We start from the raw sequence: 16,122 nt of genomic DNA, 5'->3' as shown, positions 1-16,122 counted from the left end.
TTGTCACACTAATATCTCCTCAGATCGCATAGGATATCCACGCTCGCAAGCGTGTGGTGAATCCTTGACAACAAAGCATCGACTCCTATATGTGTCATAACTGTACCCAATCCCGACACCTGATGACCCTCATAGAATCGGTGAACGAGTCAAAGTACAGTACTAGCATATAGAGTCTCAATGATGTTTCAAGTAGTTAAGGACTAATGGTGTACAACCAAAACCGCGGACTTATCCACTCAATTAATAATAACCACTTGGAAAGTCCGAATAGGGTAGTTCGATCATTCATCATATGAATATCCATTTGCATGCTTTGAACATCTCTATGTTCCATACCAATGAACCGTGGTAATTGGCATCGCAAATGCTAGTCTCAATCTCGAGCGATCCTTATCCTTATTTGCGGACGACTCAATTGACTAGGAATTGTTTAGAATATACAGTGACTATAAGATGGTTTCATGATAGTGATCTCTCTTTATTCACTATCTCATCTTACTAACACTATAGTATATTCAAGGTCTTTATCAAAACAACAATAGTATATCACAATATAACATTATGAAGAAAGATAAAGAAAATGCCATTAATGAATGTAAATTATATTAAATAAAGATTGTTTACAATAAGAGACTCTCAAAGCCCTTAGCCACAACTTGGCTAGCGGGGCATCAACTCTTTTAGACTGATGCTTTTTCTTGTAGTTCATCGATTAAATCCAAAGATTTTCGAAGTGCTTGATCATTCTGGGACGATTCATATTGTTTGACCTGCCAAGAGGTCTCTCATATTTTTGCTGGAGCTACATCCTCAACGATGTAAGCTAGATTGAATGGTGATTCTCCTGTTGATGAACATGGTTTTGTTTAGTACCTATAGTACACTTGGTAACTCTTCTGCCCACTTTTCTTTAGCATTACCCAAGCAGGTTTTAAGATGCTGCAACATTGTTCGGTTAGTAACTTCTGTTTGACCGTTAGCCTATGGGTTGCCGACTGATGTGAAAAACTGATGGATAGACAAGCCTTTGCACCATTCTTTTATCTTTGCTCCGGAAAATTGGGTTCCATTGTCTGAGATCAAAGCTCGGGGAATTATGAACTTTCACACTATGTTTTTCCAAAGAAAACCGATGACATCTTTTTCGGTGATTTTTGTCAGTGGCTCCGCCTCGGCCCATTTGGTGAAATAATCTACTGCCACAATAAAGAATTTTCTTTGACTTGTAGCAGGAGGAAAATGGCCTACAAGGTCTATTCCTCACTGGGCAAAAGGTAGTGGGCTATCCAATGGTTGTAGCAATGTTGCGGGCTGGTGGTGAAGATTGGCATGTTCTTGGCATGACCGACAACGTTGGACGAGTTCCAAATCATCTTTCTTCATGGTAGGCCAAAAGTATCCGTGACGTTAGGGGTGATCACGGTGCGGTTTGGCAGTTTTTCATAAGAAAATCAAACCGAATTTCCAATTGCGGTTCGGTTATATTTTATTTTTTTTGTTGTGGTTTTATATGTAAAATCATTTTTGCGGTTTTCGGCGGTTTTAAGCGGTTGCGGTCGGTTCGCAGTTTTTTTTAATGATAGGTAAAATGGAAAAAAAATAAAATTATTCAAATTATTAGAATAATGAATGAAAACTATAATAAACAAAATAAAACTAAATAAAATAAAAATCAAACGAAAAAATAAAGTTAATCAACTATAATATGTTTAGGCAAGGTTTAAGATTAATATTTTTATAAAGAAGTAGTAAATAGATTATGAAAAGAGAAAGAGGGGAAATTTTTTTGAAGAAGTGTTGGGATAGAAGAGAGTGAAGGCGGCATAGGATCAAATCTATTGTGTATAATGTATATACAATGTGCTATAAATATAACTCTAGATAAATACCACTATGCATGGCGGTGCGGTGCGAGGCGGTTTGGGCCAAAAATTATAACCGAACCATGGCGGCGGTGCGGTTTCCATTTTTTTTTAAAACCGTGGTTATTTCAAAAAATAAGATACGACGGTGCGGGGTGGTCGGTTCGGGCGGTTTTTGAAAAAATGATATCACCCCTACGTGACGTAATGCTTTGGCAGCCAGTGATTTCCCCCTAAATGATTTCCACATATTCCTTCGTGAATCTCACGAATAATGTAATCAGCTTTACTTGGAGTGAGACATTTCAGGAATGACTGGGAGTAATCTCGCTTGTATAATTCTCCATCAATGATGGCGAATCTGGCGGCTCGCACTTTTAGCTTTCGTGCAGTGGTAGGGTCTTCAGCTTCTTCTTTACTGAGCGTCAGGAATTTTATCTTTTGACTATCGATGTTTGGCTAAGGAGCTTGCTAGTTTCGCTAAATGGTCAGCCTCTTCATTTTCATTCATGGGTACTTGTTTTATCTCGTAGTTCTCTAGCATGTCAAGGAGATCGTTAACTCGAGTCAAGTATGTGCGCTACTTTTCTTCTTTGGTTTCATAAGTGTCATGGACTTGATTCACTATTAGCTGGGAATCACTGTGAACTATAAACGTTGTTTCTCCTATCAAGAGAGCCACCTTGATGCCAATGATGAACACTTCGTATTCAGCTTCATTGTTTGATGCATTGAATTAAAATCTGACAACATATTGGAACTTGTCTTGTTGAGGGCTTTCTAGCACAATTCCGGCTCAACTTCCATGCGATATAGAGGATCCGTATACATACAGTGTCCAGGTTGAGGCTGAGGATTCTGCGTTAGCAGTTGTCATTTCAACGAGAAAATCTGCAAAAACTTGCACTTTAATAGTCGGGTGAAGCTGGAACTCAATTCTGTACTCACTCAATTCGATGGCGCATTTAACCATTCTACCAGACGCCTCCAGTCTGGCGAGCACTTGCTTGAGCGGATGATTGGTCAGTACCACCATTTGATGATATTGGAAGTATGGACGTAACTTTCTGGTTGTAGTCACTAAAGAATATGCTAGTTTTTCTATGTTGGTGTACAGAAGTTTTGCTCATTGCAATGTTTGGCTTGTGTAATACACGGGTTTGTGCTCTCTTCCTTCTTCAACTAGCAGTACATCACTAACTGCTTCGGATGATATTGCTAAATACAGTAGCAAAGTATCTCATTCACGAGATTTAGTTAGGAGTGGCAGTGTTGGTAGATATCTCTTCAAATCTTCAAATGCTTGTTGATATGCTTCGATCCATTGGAATCTCTTTTCTTGTCGTAATATTTTGAAAAATGACAAACCTTTGTTTGCAGAACGAGAAAAAAAGCGGTTTAAGGCTGTTATTTTTCCAGTCAACTCTTGTATTCCTTTAACGCTCCTTGGGGGTTGCATGCCTATAACAACTTTAATCTTTTCGAGATTCGTCTCTATTATTCTTTGTGAAACCATGTAACAGGGTAACCTTTGCACCTCGCACGCCGAAAGAGCACTTTTCGGGGCTCAACTTCATCTGATATTTTCCCAATATTTCAAAACACTCGGAAAAGTTCTCCATATGTTTGTTTTCTTGGATGCTCTTAACTAGCATGTCATCTATGTATACCTCCATGTTTCGTTCAATTAATTATGCAAACATTTTATTAACCAATCGCTGATATGTGGCTCCGACATTCTTTAGTCCAAATGGCATTACATCATAGCAATAGATTCTGCGATCAGTGATAAAACTTGATTTTCTTGATCATTGGGGGCTAGGACTATTTGATTGTACCATTGGTAAGCATCAAGGAAGCTAAGCAGCTCGCAGCCTGCAGTTGAATCGACCAAGATATCTATGCGAGGCAACAGAAAAAGATCTTTTGTACAAGCATTGTTTAAATCGGTATAATTTATGCAAAGACGCCAATTTCTCTGGGTTTTGGAATCAATACGACATTTTCTAGCCATTCTGGGTACAAATCCGGCCTGATATATTTCATTGTTAAAAGCTTTTCAACCTCTGCAACAATATGTTTGCTTTTGTTTGGACCGAAAGATCTTTTCCTCTGCTCGATTGGTTTCATTCGGTGATCCACATTAAGATGATGAAGTGCTAATTCTTGAGGTATACTTGGTAAAGCCTCATCACCCCAAGCAAAGACATCGACATTATGCTGAAAAAAGTTTTTCAAAGCATTTTCCTCTTTGACTGGAAAATCTGATCCGATCTTTAGGATTTTCTTTGGATGTTCTTGCACTATCTATATGTATTTGAGGGTTTCTGTGGCTTTCATTCTCTTTGCTCTTTCGATTCTCCCTCGATAAGGTGTATGTTGTTTCCATCCTTATCATAGTCAAGCTATTGCTTCTTTCTTTTAAATGAGTTGTCACAAGGATCTCACTGTCTACGAGTTCCCGTAGAGTTCCTTAGGATAGATGTATGGCATTATCGCAATCCGACTATCTCCAATCGCCTCAATGATTTCGTCAGAAATTTGAAACTTCAATTTTATGTGATACGTAGATGCTATTTCTTGAAACAGATTCAGACTTGGACGTCCAATTATGACATTCTAAGGCGAAGGGGCCTTAACAACTAAGAATTTCACCATTTTGGTGGTTCGTCGAGGATATGATCCTAGAGAAAGTGGTAGTGTGAGTTCCCCTGCTGCTTCAACTGTCTATCTCGCAAAACCGAAGAGAGGAGTTTTCACTTGCATTATTTGTGTGTTGCTTATTCTCATTTTCTGGAATGCCCTGTAAAAATGATATCTGCTGAACTTCTGGAGTCCACTAGTATCTTTTTCACCCAAATATTAGAAATTGTGCAGAAATTATTAGGGCATCGTTGTGTTCATCTCGATAGGTTTCCAAGTCTACATTTCCAAATGACACCTCTTCACTTGGTCTTGAAATCTCATGTACTATTTGGGTAAAGACTGGGCGTGAGTATGGATGATCTCCTCTAGTTGCACGTGACAAATTTTTCCAAGCATGATTTTTATCACCGCAAGCAAGCCCTCCGGCTATGACAAATATTGTGCCTCCTGTGGGCATATTCACTTCTCTCTGGTTGGGTTTTTTACTTGTATCCCCATGCTCTTTATGTTGTTCGCGCTGACGGTTTTCGTCGTGGTTCTTGTTATCTCGTTGTTGACTGCGAGACTTATCCACGTAATCGGCCAAGTATCCTAGCTTAATTATGTTAGGAATGATCAACCAAAGTCCCACATTGGAAATTTAAGAGAAAGATCATGGATTAATATATGGAATGATATCTCCATTGATATGAGGCCTTTTGGGTGTGTTCCCAAAATCAAAACCATGAGGGCTTGTGCCCAAAGTGGACAATATCATACCATTGTGGAGATATCTAGATTCCATTGATCTAACAAGTGGTATCAGAGCCATGGTCTGATGGAACCAATGTGGGTGGAATCCTCGGAGACTCAAGGAGAAGAAGTTTGAGGCCCCGATTAAAGATCCGTGAAAAAGCTCTCGAGGGATGCTCCCGGAAATTCATGTAAGGCATGTGCTGCAACGCATTGAAGGTGAGTAGGCTCGATTGGAGGGACGGATTGAGGGGAGGCCTGGTGGGACTTCGTTTGAGGGGAGGATTGTTAGGAATGATCAACCAAAGTCCCACATTGGAAATTTAAGAGAAAGATCATGGATTAATATATGGAATGATATCTCCATTGGTATGAAGCCTTTTGAGTGTGTTCCCAAAATCAAAACCATGAGGGCTTGTGCCCAAAGTGGACAATATCATACCGTTGTGGAGATATCCGGATTCCATTGATCTAACAAATTAACCTTTCTATCTTAGCACGGAGGCTGAAACAATCTTCAGTAGTGTGCTCTTTATCCTTATAGAAACGACAATACTTCTCCGATCGATTTTGTTTAGGGTTCTCCTTCATCGGGCGTGGGGACTGCAATAACCCCTGTTGTTCAGCCACAATCATTATGTTTATCCGACATGCATTCAATGGGGTGAACTGGAGTTGGGGGTTTGAGGCGTTCTCCTATCATCTTTCCTCTTATTTTTTGGTTTCTCTTCCTCCCTTCTTCTCTTCCCCAGGTATCGTGGCTCGATAGACTCTTCTATGCAGATGTATTTTTCTGCCCTTTCTAGTAATTCTTCTAGGCTAGTTGGGGGCTTCCCTGCAATCGACTCTTTGAAATTTCTGTGTCGGAGGTTCTGTTGAATTATTCATGCTAGCAAGTCATGGTTAACATGAGGAACTTCATGGACGGCTTGTGTGAACTGTTGTACATAGTCTCGTAAGACTTCTCCTTCCTTTTGAATGATTGTAAACAAATATGCTGCGGTTTTCGGATATTTTTTGTTGATCAAAAATTGATGGAGAAACATTGAGTTAACCGTTCCAGGTTTTCAATGGTTCTGGAAGGTAATTTGTTAAACCAAGACAGTGCACGCCCTGACAGAGTGGTTCGGAATATCTTGCAGTAAGCAACATCACTTATGTCATATAAATCCGCTTTCGCATAAAATTTGTCGATGTGATCTTGTGGATCACCCGTTCCTTCATATTCTGGAAGATTGGCAATTTTCATTCCCCTGGGCAATGATTTAGCTAGGATAGCAGTAGTGAATGGGCTGTGTCTGGCAGGTAGAATTGCCAAGGATTTTTCTTCTTCATTCATTGAGGTGCTCTGAGCTTGACTCTGAGCCTCATCCTCTCTATGGGTTGTCTTCTTCTTGGAATTAAGTGGTGGAGTTTTTGCTTCATTTTTTTGTTTTCTTTTGTGCGTCCTCTTTTGGGTTAGCGGTGGATAAACTATTTTTTTCGGCTATCTTCTCGGCCTTGTCATTTTGATGGGACTCCAAGAATCTTGCCAAAGCTTCACTCGCAGCGCGGGCGACGGTCTCCTCTAACATGGTTCTCAATTCTGCCTGTGTAATCTGCATTGTCGATTGATGTGGTAGTCCATCATTTTCAGTATCTTGAGAGTTGTGAGGCTGATTATCCATTCTCAGTGACGAGGTCAACAGTTTTTCACATACGGCGCCAAGATGATGTAGCCAAAAAATACAAGTACTGGTACATAAGATCTGTAGTCGGAACCTTGTAAGGTAGAGCACTCACGTAGCGTAGGTGAACCTTGCAGCGTAAGGTGAACCTCGCAACGTAAGGTAAACACGTAGCGTAGAGTGAACCCTGTAGCGTAAGGTAAACACGTAGCGTAGAGTGAACCCTGTAGCGTAAGGTAAACACGTAGCGTAAGGTAAACACGTAGCGTAGAGTGAACCCTGTAGCGTAAGGTAAACACGTAGCGTAAGGTGAACCTCGCAACGTAAGGTAAACACGTAGCGTAAAGTAAATCCTGTAGCGTAAAGTAAACACGTAGCGTAAACTGAAACTTTGTGGATCGTCACCTGCGTCACAAACAAATGTCAGAGGCGCCGGGCGGTTTCGCGGCATAGGCGCTCCGACACTCAAGTCAGCCAAGAGCACAATGATAATCTTCCAAAATCAGAAAGCTCAAGTTAAAGAGAAAATTGAGAATGTACCTTGGATATAAGAGAGACACATCTATTTATAAATGTTTTAGTAGTGCTTTGCAGGCTTGGGCCCTTGTGTCTTGGGCTCATAAACTTGGGCTTATTTTATTAATTAACAAATTGGACTTTCATCACATCACTTCCCTTTTTTTTGTTGGAAATAATACGCATGCCAATGATGCCATTCATCTAGTGTATGAGATGTAAATATCCTCTAAGTAGCATAAAGTTAGTCATAAGTAATATATCTTATCAACCTTAAAAAATTAATTGTGACCAAATAATAGTTAAATATTATAATAATTATAAATCTTAAATAAAATAATAATCAATTAAAAAAAATATGCATTATATATATATATATATTCCTGATACGATGAGTTTTCTTATTTGATCAATGCATTCTTTCGAACTATAACAAATATTAATTTAGGAAAAAATAGTTCTTTCTCTAGTATAGTTGTATATTTTCAATTTTGATAATCTATATTTTCAATTTATCTTAGTCGATATTTTTCCATTTCCGGTGATTTTAGTCATTATTTCCGTGGAAGTGGTGATGTTGTGAATATACGTCAGGATCACGTTAGTGTTACATTGAGAATTTGAGACACCATCAATGTCACATTGAAAAATGACTAAATAAAAAAAAAATACATAGTAATTAAAATTGAAATTTAAAAACATAAATTACGACCAAACTCACAAAAAACAAACATACAATATCAAAACTACAATATTTCAATTAAAATATAACAATCAAATGATCTCTTTAAATTTTTTAATGAATTAATATTGCATTAAATATAAATAAAAAAAACACTAGTTTTCAACTAAATAATCTATTACTATCACACATATAAGTAATTAATTAATTTTTTTATGACGTGAGAACCCACGATCGTTACTTTTTTTGTGTTCATTGGGTAAACTCCCGAACTAATGCAATAGCCAGTAAACTAGGCTAGTCTAAGAAGGTGTTAGTAAGGAGAATCAAACTCCTGATATTTGGTCAAGCGTTCACAGCCAATTTGGACAACCCCTTGGAGACATAATTAATTTATTTCTTGATCTCCATCTAAATATATAACATGCATTATTCAGATACACTAATACTTCATCATCTAATCTTAATTATAACATATAAAATCATTGCAAGATCATCAAATTTTGAAATTATTGATTCAATAAAATATGGGCCCAAAACTTTCGAGAATTCAATCAAATAATAGTCAAATCACAGCTCTGAGAACCGATTGAAAAACTGGTGGAAATTTCTCTGGGCAATGTCGGTTCCCCCGAAAGTTTGAATTTTTTGGTGGAGAGTCTTACATGATATAATCCCTACGGAAAGGAATCTACACCAACATCATGTTCCGGTTACAGGGTTATGTCCCCTCTGTCAATCAAGCTGTGATACTACTATGCATGCTCTTTTCTTCTGTCCAATGGTTAGGGGCTGTTGGAAAGGGTCGAAGTTCTGGGCGCTCATTAAGCAAGCTCGATATCTGGAGAGCTTGGACATGTTTGGGTGGATGATGGAGAATTTACACAGAAAGGACTTTGAAGCTTTTGCGATGCGGTCTTGGGCAATTTGGAGCGAGAGGCTTGGTGTGATACATGCTAAAAATAACAAGAAGGCCGAGCTCAATGCTGACTGGTGCGACACGCTACTTGGCGAGTTTCAGCACGCTATGGTGTCCCTAGCCTCTTTGCTGCCAAGGAGATTAGTATAGCAGCCTCACCAGAGAAATGGTTCGTTCCACCTGTAAATTGTTTAAGGTTGGATGTAGATGCGGCCTATAATGAAAGATTAAATGCATTTGCCTTTGGAGGGGTGATAAGGAACCATGAGGGCCAACCCTTACTTGCATTTGGCCGTTTTCTTGTGAAACCAATCTCAGTTACGGCGGCTGAGTTACTGGCCATTGACGGTGGATTGAGAATAGCTTGGGAAAATGATTTTTAGGTGCAAATAATTTCTTCTGATTCTCTTTAGCAGTGCAAGCAGTCACTTGTCTGGAAGAAGATCGTAGCTATGTCGGCTCCATAGCGACTGATGTTCGATATTTCCTGGAGCAACAAGGAGACATAAAATTTATTCATGTGCGGAGATCGGCAAATTCGGTTGCTCATGCTTTAGCTGCTTTTGTTATTTCTTCCTCTTTCCAATTTACGTGGCATCATTCAGGAAACTTTCCATTTTAGTTGAACAAACTTGTAATGATGGACATTTATATTTCTCAATAATTTTACAAGTGTGTTTCGGAATAGTCAAATCACAGGTCCTGTCAAAAAACATGTAGTCGAACCACAGGTTTTTACAAATGATGATCACATAATGTATATAAAGTAAATTTATTTATAGTTCTAACAATAAAATATTTTTAAAAGTATATCACAACAATTCAAACATAATTAATTAATTTAAGATAAAAGTTTAGGAATCTGGGTTCGTCCTTCTTACTTATCTTGTCTAATCTAAAACACGATCTTGATTCAAGAGCTACCATCTCTTTGTGCATAGGATGACAATGCGGTGGGTTTAGACTGGATCAAACGGATTTACAAATGGGTTCCAAGCGGATTCTAGGTTTGGCTAAACCCATCCAACCAAAATATATTCATATACATAAAATATAAAATTCATATGTACATGTATATATATTTTTAACGATATAATTATATTTTTTAATTAAATAATTAATACCTCATCCATCATTTTAGTTTATAATATTTTTAGATTAAAATGATTTTATTATTATATGTTTAATATGAAAAAATATCAATACAAATTCTTTTTTATTAATTATTAATGAAAACAAGTTATATATTATAACTCGGATAATATTTTTTGTCTTAAATATTATCAATATAAAGTTGAAAATAAACAGGATTTATTTTTTTAAAAATTTTTTATTGAATAAATTTACGATTTTATAAATTTTGAAAGATCCAACGATTTTAATCAGGATTAGATCCTCTGGGTTCACGGGACGAGACCGGTTACAAAAAAAGGCGAGATGAGTTTCGTATAATATTGAGGAATAAAGGCTAAATTTTATTGATTACTTTGTGCAACAATATATACAAGATACAAGTGTCAACCACCTACCATAATCTAAATATAAGTATAATATTATCCTAATATATGCAGGATGATACAAGATAGCAAATCAGTAGACAAATCTTCAAGAATATACCATAACATCTCGGGTTTGTCAAACTCGTCCCGTTGGCATCTCTATTTGTGAATGTTATCCTTAATTTCTTCAATTTTCAACAATTGTACTGATATCATTACATCGTGACGCCAGGGCACCTGAAACATAACTCAATTGCTTCCTCAATTCTTTTTCCCCCCGTATTTCGAACCATTTCTCTGTGTCTCCTAAAGGCCATCAATGATCATGAGTCTAACCAAATCGAGTCGATTGGTTTGCGAGCTTTCAAACCATCTCGAAAAGTATTTGATTTGTATTAGAAATTATAGAATTCATGCCGAACTAAAACCTAAAATTTTTTAGTGACAGTTCATGAGCTGCTCGCAAGCGTCATATTTTATTAATATAATATATATTAAATAAATATATTTCGAGTAGCTCAATGACATATTTGAATATTTCAAACCAAACTCAAACAAAAAATATATCTAACTTGATTCGAACTAATTGAGCTTAAAAGTTTCATCATATTATTCAAGTCGATTTGGTTTCATCATAGGAGTCCGGAAGACATGGTGGCTCTAAAAAATCGCTCAATGCTCAGAGCGACTAAGTTTTATTCCGGTTGACTTCAGTTTGTTGTATCTCAAGATTTATTATTTTAATGTTTATGGACGTTTTCTACTTTTAAAAAAACTATAAATATCAAATCAAATTAAAACTCATCGAAGTGTCACACAATTTAAATAATAAAAAGGTATATGTCAATTTCCAAGTAATGTTTTGAAGGTTTTTTATATTTGTCTTCGCAAATTAAAATAAAATAAAGTGGGGTGCAATATAATTAACGCTACCCTTTTAAAACTGAAATTTTAATGGGAAAGAATGTATTGCTATGGCTAGAACATATATAAATAAAATAGTATATTTTTTATATATGAAACGGTCTCACGAATTTTTATCCGTGGATGAGTTGACCAAATATATATTTATGATACAAAATAATATTTTTAGCATAAGAAGTAATACTTTTTCATGAGTCAAATCAAATAAGCGTGTAAGTTTGTAACAAAGTTGTGGTGTTGAAAAAACTATATACAAAAATCATTAATAAGTTAATGATATATGCCAACTTATTAAATAATTATCCGCCAAAATATCATTTGGCCAATACTCACTCAACATCACAATCGGATATACTTTATTGTTATTTTTTTTTTCAAAAAACGAAAAAGTATACGATCACAACTTTCTTATATCAACTTGAGGTTACAACTCGCTTAGTTATCAACTTGAGGCTTATAAATTTTTAAATCGGGGAAATAATATTTTTGTTATGTAATTTTTTTTTTTTTTTCAAAGTTCTAATGTACATTGCAAATATACCATTGAAAAATTACTAAAATAGTAATAAAAATCAACAACAACAACAAAGATAACTAGTAACCTAAGAATATCGAAATTTGATAACATATAAAACCAAAATATTAAATACACGGACCTATAAACACACTTTTCCCTTTTGAGATGGATATGGAAATAAGGATCAATTCCGTTTTGCAAGTTTGGTTAACTTTTATTATTATTTTTTTAAACGTTAAAATTAGAAAAATGGTTTTAATTTGGAAAGTTGAGGGAACTTGGCCGTTGTTCTTTTGATGAAACGATTGATGCCCACACCCCAAAAACCAGGGGTCACCAACAATCTTTTCAAGAATTTTGGCGAAAAATAACGACTTGAATTAATATAGTATGAAAATTCATTTCAAGAAGCCCTATATCAAATTAAATCATATATACTAATAATATACACATTTTTTTTTTAGGGGAAAAAGAGAACGAGAGAAGCAACCTCTTAATTCTTATGTATAAATTAATCGGCTCTCCACACTCTTGAACGCCACCATTTTGGTCAAATATTAAAATAGCATTGGAAGGCATGCTCTTAATTGCTCGTTAATATTTGCAAATAAAATATATAGCTGGATCAGATAAACGTATAACGTTGTAGAATGTGACATTTTTCTTGCAATATTTGCCAACAAATTTGACATTCTGCCACTATATATATTATTCACAAATATTCACAAAATGCATTCAACATGGGGATCAAGAAGCTGCAATATTATTGCATACTTCTTGTGCTTCTTTCAATGGCAATCTCGGCCAATGGAAAGGACATTGCCACCGAATCCCAGGCCCTTGAAAATTGGCTAAGGACCCATTGCTCACCCCTACAAAAGTTCACCAAACTTCAGTTGTACGTTCGAGATATTTTTAGTGCACCTATTAAATCAAATCAAGTGGTGGCCACTGCTAACTCTACATTCACATCACCTACGCTTTTCGGTCTTGTTGCAGTCATCGATGATCCGATAACGGTTGGGCCGGGGTTTGGTTCCCAAGTGTTAGGTCAATCCCAAGGACTCATAGTGTTCTCCTCTTTAGAGAAGATAAGCCTCCATATGACCCTCACTCTCGTATTCACGAAAGGGCCATACAATGGTAGCTCGCTTAATTTGGTCGGGCACAATCCGTACCCTGAAGATTTACGCCTAGTTCCGGTAGTTGGTGGTACTGGCGTGTTTTTGTTGGCGCAAGGTGTTACTTTGATCCATACCGTGTCGTCTAATAGCTCAGGCGATTCTGTTTTCCAGTATGATGTTTATATATTGCATTATTAAGTGAACATGCATCATATATACTCACGCTAATTGCTTCATGTTTGGCTTCCTTGTGTGGTGTTGTAATATGGTAAAAAATGAAAATATTATTGCATGTGACGTCATTTCAAAAATTAGATTGATCAATGCCTTGCCTTGTTCAGATTATTTCCAAGAAAGAGAGTTCCTTGCAGTTGCACGTACGATACGTGCATCCATCTGGTGATTTTGATGAGAATTATTATTATTACAAGTCACCGTAGAACACACGATGCGTGTCCCATAAATATATAATTTGGTAAAAACTCCAACTTGATAAAGTGTAGGTAGAGAAAATTTTAATTTGACAGTGAAGAAAAAATGAAAGAGAAAGAAGGAGGTTAGAAGAAAAACCAAAGAGAAATTGGGCGTAAATGAGATATGATATATTTTTTTTGGGAGTATGGTGGTATAATCGAAAAATTTAAGAAAATTGAACATGACACCAAAAGCAGTTTTTCAAAGGAACGCACACTTAATAATATAGTAAATATTATTATTATTATTATTACTGAAGATAATGACGATGATATTATTGAGATATATATATATATATTGTGTTACATATCTATCTATCTATTACCTATATAAAAGTGTGAATAAATCTATTTCTATTATATTACCTATCTAAAAGTTTGAATAAAAAGGTAAAGTTTTACAATTGTGAATTTACAACTTTGTCCTTTTACTCTACACAAATTTATGTAAAAATATATATATATAAGGATATAAATGTAAAAGTTAAATATTGGCTAGGACTTAAAAATAATATATTATATTACTTATCTATACATATATCAATTATAAAAGTTTGAACCAAGGTCAAAGTTTTTCATTGTGTATTTTCAATTTTTTTCTTGTTAGTACACACTTGATAAATTCTATGAGGATACTTTTGTAAAATAAAATATTGTGATAAGGTCAAAATTGACAATGTGTACATATTAGATAAGCTTCCAGTTTTGAAAAATATTGAAATACCAAAATATTTTAGTTTTTATTTTCTTGTAACTAAAGTGAACATATTTTTTTCACAAAAATAATAATTAAATTAAATACTTATCCAGTTTTCTAAAATATTGAAACACCAAAATAATTTAGTTTTTATTTGTTTGTAGATGGAATGACATATTTTTTCAACAAAAAATCTTATGTATTTTAATTTGCGTAAGAACCTATTGAACTAAATAATTATATCATGAGTTCATAAATATAACAAAATATCAGATTTTTAAACGTTATTAATATATATATATATATATATAAATTAATTAAATTACACATCGGTGTTGAAATAAATCAATTTATGTGGAGTCAAGTTTTAATCCAAAATAATAAATAAAAAAAAAACCAACACACAAATATCATATATGTAAAAGTTATAATTTAAAAAAATTAACTATTTTTCCTCCTCAAAAAATCTAAAAACTATAACAATAATTTTATGAGATGATGCTACAATTAACTAGGAATATTTTTACAAGAGTTGGAGATGAATATCTTCAATTGTTTCTAGCAAAACTATAAGACTGGTATTATTTAAATATTATTGAAGTCTGTAAATATATTTATGTTAATCAATCTACTACGGGTTACTTAATAAATCAAGAAAAGAAGTGTAGAAAAATTATGGATGACACGTCTCACATTAAATTAAAGATCTTGTAAAAATTACATTGATGCAAATTTTCAATCAAATGAATAGATAAAGAAAAATATACAACAAAAAGGTTGAGATAAAATATGGAATGTTAACATTTGTAATTAAAGACATTCAAAATTCAATCAAAAATTTCAGCAATGAGAGCACTGTAAGCAAAAAAGATCAGTAGATTTCGAAAAACGAAAAATCAAAAAGAAAAGAGGATGTTTAACAAATACATTGATCGTTAACGATACTGACATACAAGTAATGGAAGATGATAACATACCAGAATGCATATTAGAATAATGAAATTATTGTTATTCTTTGCAGGTAAATATTTTTAGCATAAAAAAGAGACCGTATGATTAAATAATAATGATAGAAAAATGCAAATGATTGATACATATAGTATCACAAGAATTGTTATTAAAAAATCGTTAAAGTGGGAAAAATCCCAAATATAAAATAAAAAAATATTTGATGTAATAATTTAAATTAAGGTTTAGAATACATTATATGTAGTAACCCAGATTCCATTTTGAGGTAATAATATGTTAAACATGATTAAGGGTTAATAATTAACCAATTACGGGGTTTAATCGGACTTCAGAATTAAGAATTTGGCTTCCAAAGTTTTTGGCCAGTTCGGACGGTCCGAAGAGGACTTCGGATGATCCGAACTCAGCAAGCCAGGGGCTCCGAAGAGGACATGTTGACTTCGGAGTTAAGGCACGTTCGGACGGTCCGAACTCCTTTATGCCAAGTAGGCAGGATTACTCAGCCATGGATTTTGACAAGTGTCGGAATTAGAACACTTCGGACGGCCCGAAGTGGCGATCGGACGGTCCGAACTCGACGTGTTCTGCATGCAGGCGTTGAGCTGGATCGGACGATTCGAACCCGAGTTTGGAGGGTCCGAACTTGACCGGAAATTTTTCTATAAATAGGGCTCATTCGGATTCATTTTGAATTACGAATTTCGAGTTTTCTTCTTCAGTTATATAGTGTGAGTTATAGACTTGAGGGCCCTATCGGTTATAATAGAAGTTCTGTAATAACCAAGGTGTGATTATAGTTATCTGGGACTAGCGACTCCAAAGGGCTTACTACGGACGAAGGTATGGTCCGAGAATCTATTTAAGTTTTGGGAGTACTTATTAGCTTAGTTAA

The 16,122-nt window shown here is 35.2% G+C and overlaps 1 protein-coding gene across 1 annotated transcript; it reads left to right on the top strand.

The window, feature by feature from the left end:
• Positions 1–12,707: 12,707 nt before the first annotated feature.
• LOC140888543 (dirigent protein 21-like) lies at positions 12,708–13,531 on the top strand. The gene is made up of 2 exons (XM_073296235.1): positions 12,708–13,268; positions 13,433–13,531. The coding sequence occupies exons 1-2, from the start codon at positions 12,708–12,710 to the stop codon at positions 13,529–13,531; spliced, it is 660 nt and encodes a 219-aa protein (XP_073152336.1).
• The last annotated feature ends 2,591 nt before the right edge of the window (positions 13,532–16,122 follow it).

Source organism: Henckelia pumila, chromosome 3, assembly GCF_033568475.1.
Source record: "Henckelia pumila isolate YLH828 chromosome 3, ASM3356847v2, whole genome shotgun sequence".
Classification (NCBI taxonomy): domain Eukaryota; kingdom Viridiplantae; phylum Streptophyta; class Magnoliopsida; order Lamiales; family Gesneriaceae; genus Henckelia; species Henckelia pumila.
The sequence above is the reverse complement of the archived record's forward strand: the minus strand, read 5'-3'. Positions and strand labels throughout refer to the sequence as shown.